The 3530-nt window shown below is 50.8% G+C and overlaps 1 protein-coding gene across 1 annotated transcript; it reads right to left on the reverse strand.

Annotated features, from left to right (window-relative positions):
• Positions 1-1259: 1259 nt before the first annotated feature.
• Positions 1260-2670, reverse strand: PV07_11069 (uncharacterized protein; the record flags this gene model as incomplete). Its single annotated transcript, XM_016398462.1, has 2 exons — positions 1260-2377; positions 2439-2670. 2 exons carry the CDS (start codon positions 2668-2670, stop codon positions 1260-1262), a joined length of 1350 nt encoding a protein of 449 aa, XP_016243024.1.
• Positions 2671-3530: the final 860 nt, after the last annotated feature.

Below are 3530 nucleotides of genomic sequence, written 5' to 3' on the forward strand. Positions count from 1 at the left end.
CGGGCTCACCGTTGGGTTCAGTGTAGATTAGGTCGAGGGACGCATTAGGCGCAAACAACGCGCTGAACTCGTCATCGTAACTAATCAGATCGGCATTTTCACAATGCGCCAAAGAATTGGTTGATGTCTTGGTTTGAAGAAAGGATTGTGAGACATTCCCATTCAAGGAGGGAAGTAGGTAGGTTGCAACAGACGACAAGTTGCACGTGACTGAGTTGTTCGAGGGAAACTTGTGGATAAAGGCGCCATTTGATACTGCCGCTAGGCAATACAGTGATAGAGGGATCTTAATCTCCATCTTAGCCATTTGTTGAGTGACAAAAATCGACATGTACCTGAAACGGCCTGTAAAAGAAAGGCAGTCCTCTTCTAGACTTTATAAGGTAGGTTGCCCTCCATGCTCGGTAGTGGAAGTCTCCTTTGACACATCAATACACTATGGCACCCTCTATCGTAGGGCCTTTCTTGCAAGCAACAAGCGAACTCCTCACTTGAACTGGAACGACCTAAAGATAGTTGATGCTGCCCGACCTTTAGGTTAGACCCCACGTGCTTACCTAGGACCTCAACGACCAAGAGCCAGTAAGTTTGGCTCGGAAACAAAGTCAATCCAGACGATTGATATACCAGCCTTGGTAACTCCTGCGTAGGTGTGACATTCTTCAGGTTTCAGAAGCTAATACAGAAACAGCCAGATAGCTTCGAACGTGGAGGCCACAGAGTCGCGAAACGGAGTTGATTATCCTTGGTTATTAGTGTCGATCGTGCTGACATGCTGCGCCGGTAGCATTGCAGGTCTATACCGAATAGGGTGACCGGTGGCGCGCAGGTGCCGACATGCTTACCCAGAAAGAAAAGGGCCCGGGAGTGGGGCACCGACATGCATACCTAGAAAGGAAAGGGCTCCGTAGATCTTAAAACGCCGTGTTCAATGTTGCTTTGACGGAATGGTTCAGCCACGACGTCATCAAACATCAAGCACATCGGACCCGCACGTACCCGGTGAGCACGAGCGGCTCGCATAGAGGGAAATGATTGCTTTGTCTAATTCTCCTTTCGTCAGGACTTTGAACGTTGATCAGATGGCGTGAATGTTGACGACGTTCTAACGCGCTCGTGCGGCCGATCGATTGATAGATAGAAAGGTCATAAAAGGTTTCAAATGAGGCCCTTTCGTTGCAAATGCAGCCTTCGTAGTTCACAAAATGGAATATCATGTGGTTGAGGATGGTTGCGGCAATTTAGGACCTTGAATCAATTCATGATGTATATGATGCATTTCTCGCCAAAGCAGCATTCCAGCAATTTTCCCATTGCTTCTCGTCATGTTGGCAGAAGAAGAATTTGTTGAAGACAGTGACCGCTTCGGGCCAGGTTTCGACCGATACTCCCAAGGTCATCACTTGATCAATGAGTGTCCAACGGTGAGGTAGCGGCGAAGGCACCGTTGGGTTGGCTGCTGCCACGGCGCTGGCAGCCCATAGACGGAAGGGCATGTCGAAGGTTCGTAGGTCGAATAACTGAAGATTTGCCGTCAGATCTTCCAAGCCTCTTGAGTGACCTCCCGGGCCCTCGATGAGTGATATGATATATGCCACCATTGCTATACATAATAGGACCTCCAGTTGGCTTTCAGGACAGGAGTGGATGATGCTGGCGAAATCTCTTGCCAAAGCCAGGCCTCGGATATTCAACCCGCCGGGGGAAAGCCCGTTGTAATCCGAGACTGTGCAACTGACCCAGCCCGCGGTCTTTTCCAAAAGCCCAACGATACTTCCATGTAGGAGACCCAGATCAACGAGTTCCTGAAAGCCCATGGGAAGCTCTTCTCTCGGGAGGAAATAGTCTGCATGCAATGGCCGAACATCATCTTCGAATTGGTCGCCGGGAAAAGATTCTGTTGTATCCGCCATGGCTTTGTGCGCCAACTGTGCCGCCCATCTTAACTCGGCCCATGAGTAGGCATAGGCAAACCATCCCTGCCACCCGAGGCTTTCGGCACCTCCACGTAATACAAGGAGCGCTCTAAGATATTTCAAATGGACGTGGTACGATGGCCAATCCTCAAATATCGTATCAATAGTGATCAATCCCACGATCGTAGCAGCAATAGATTTGTCGTCAGTCAGGTCGGCTGACAAAATTCTCTGCTGCAGTAACCCCAGCGCCGTGGTGAGATGCTGTAGCACTCGCATACTAGGCGTGCGGCAAGACTGGTGACGGAGATCGAGATCGGCCTGGCATATGGCCAGGACGGTCTCGAGAAGAGCCGGCGTGGCGAGTGACAGCTGAAAAAAGTCTTGCGCAAAGTGTTGGATTGAGCCCGTTGCTATGGCTTCGTTCCTCCATACATAATTGGGGCCACAAAAATTGGCATCTTGAACACGTCAGTATGTCTTCGTTCACAGGAGCATTTGCAGCGCGCAATGGGGACTGACAGTAGTCGAGGCAGTGGAGCACGCGCACTCTTTCTCGCCCACCATACGATTCGATATGATCCAAATGATAGCCGCACAGTTGTATATCCATAGACAGGGTTTGACTACCGTGCTTTATTCTTGCATCGAATCTTGAGCTGGGGTTGCAAGATTTAGGTGTTGTTACCGAAGAGCCATTGGTCTCATCTGGAACACCAGGATGTCTTGGTAGCGTGAAGTCGGATGCCGACATATTGGGCTGCCATCTACGTCCTCTTCGAGCTGGTCTCTGGCAGGGTTCCTTGGCTTTTCGGACCACTTTTTCAGTTTCATCCCGAAAGATGAGGTCTCCTTGGTTCCGGTAACCTGAGCACTCAAACGATTGCCGAGCACATTGACCACAGCCACCCGGCAGTTGATCACACTGTTTCAACCTTCAGCGCAATTGAGCTTGGGAGAGGCATGACATGGACGTACCTTGATTCTCCTTCGCCGGCAGCTTTCGCACCCTCTGGACGGTTTCCCACAGTAGACCATGCCGTGGACGAAAAGTAGATAGTGAAATCAGGAGCACATGAAACAAGTGTGACTCCCCACTGCAAAGTGTTGAAATACTCAGAGCAGGACTGGAAAACGAAAGGGAGTCACAAGTGCAGACTCAAGCGGAACGTCGATCGGTAAAGCCTGGCGTGCTACGTGCTCGGAGTGGATGCATAGTTTGATGGGTTAATAAGTAATGTGTAGTCAGCTTCGCTAATGCGCCACTGGCGTGAAGTTTTAGGTCAAGGGGCATGGGAACGCAATGCTCTTTCTCTGGACAACGCTGACGTGGAGGCAGCCTAATTATCCGACACGCCTGACTCGATCGAGTGGGCTCACCACCCCACTGACACCGAACTGCCCTTCCCGCTCGATAAGAAAGAATCTGCAAGGTCCGCAGTAATTATGCTCGAGGCGCCTCGGCGCATCCCCCCAACTGTGCACGGTGGCCGCGCGATCTAGGCCTCTAACTGGCTAGGCAGTTTGCCTATTCGTTTCAAGCCTTCGTCTCTGAAAGCTCTACTCGTAGACGGTACTCCCTGTGTTCAATCTGCTAGGGAAAGCGAGAGCGTA

Source organism: Cladophialophora immunda, assembly GCF_000835495.1.
Source record: "Cladophialophora immunda strain CBS 83496 unplaced genomic scaffold supercont1.7, whole genome shotgun sequence".
NCBI classification, from domain to species: domain Eukaryota; kingdom Fungi; phylum Ascomycota; class Eurotiomycetes; order Chaetothyriales; family Herpotrichiellaceae; genus Cladophialophora; species Cladophialophora immunda.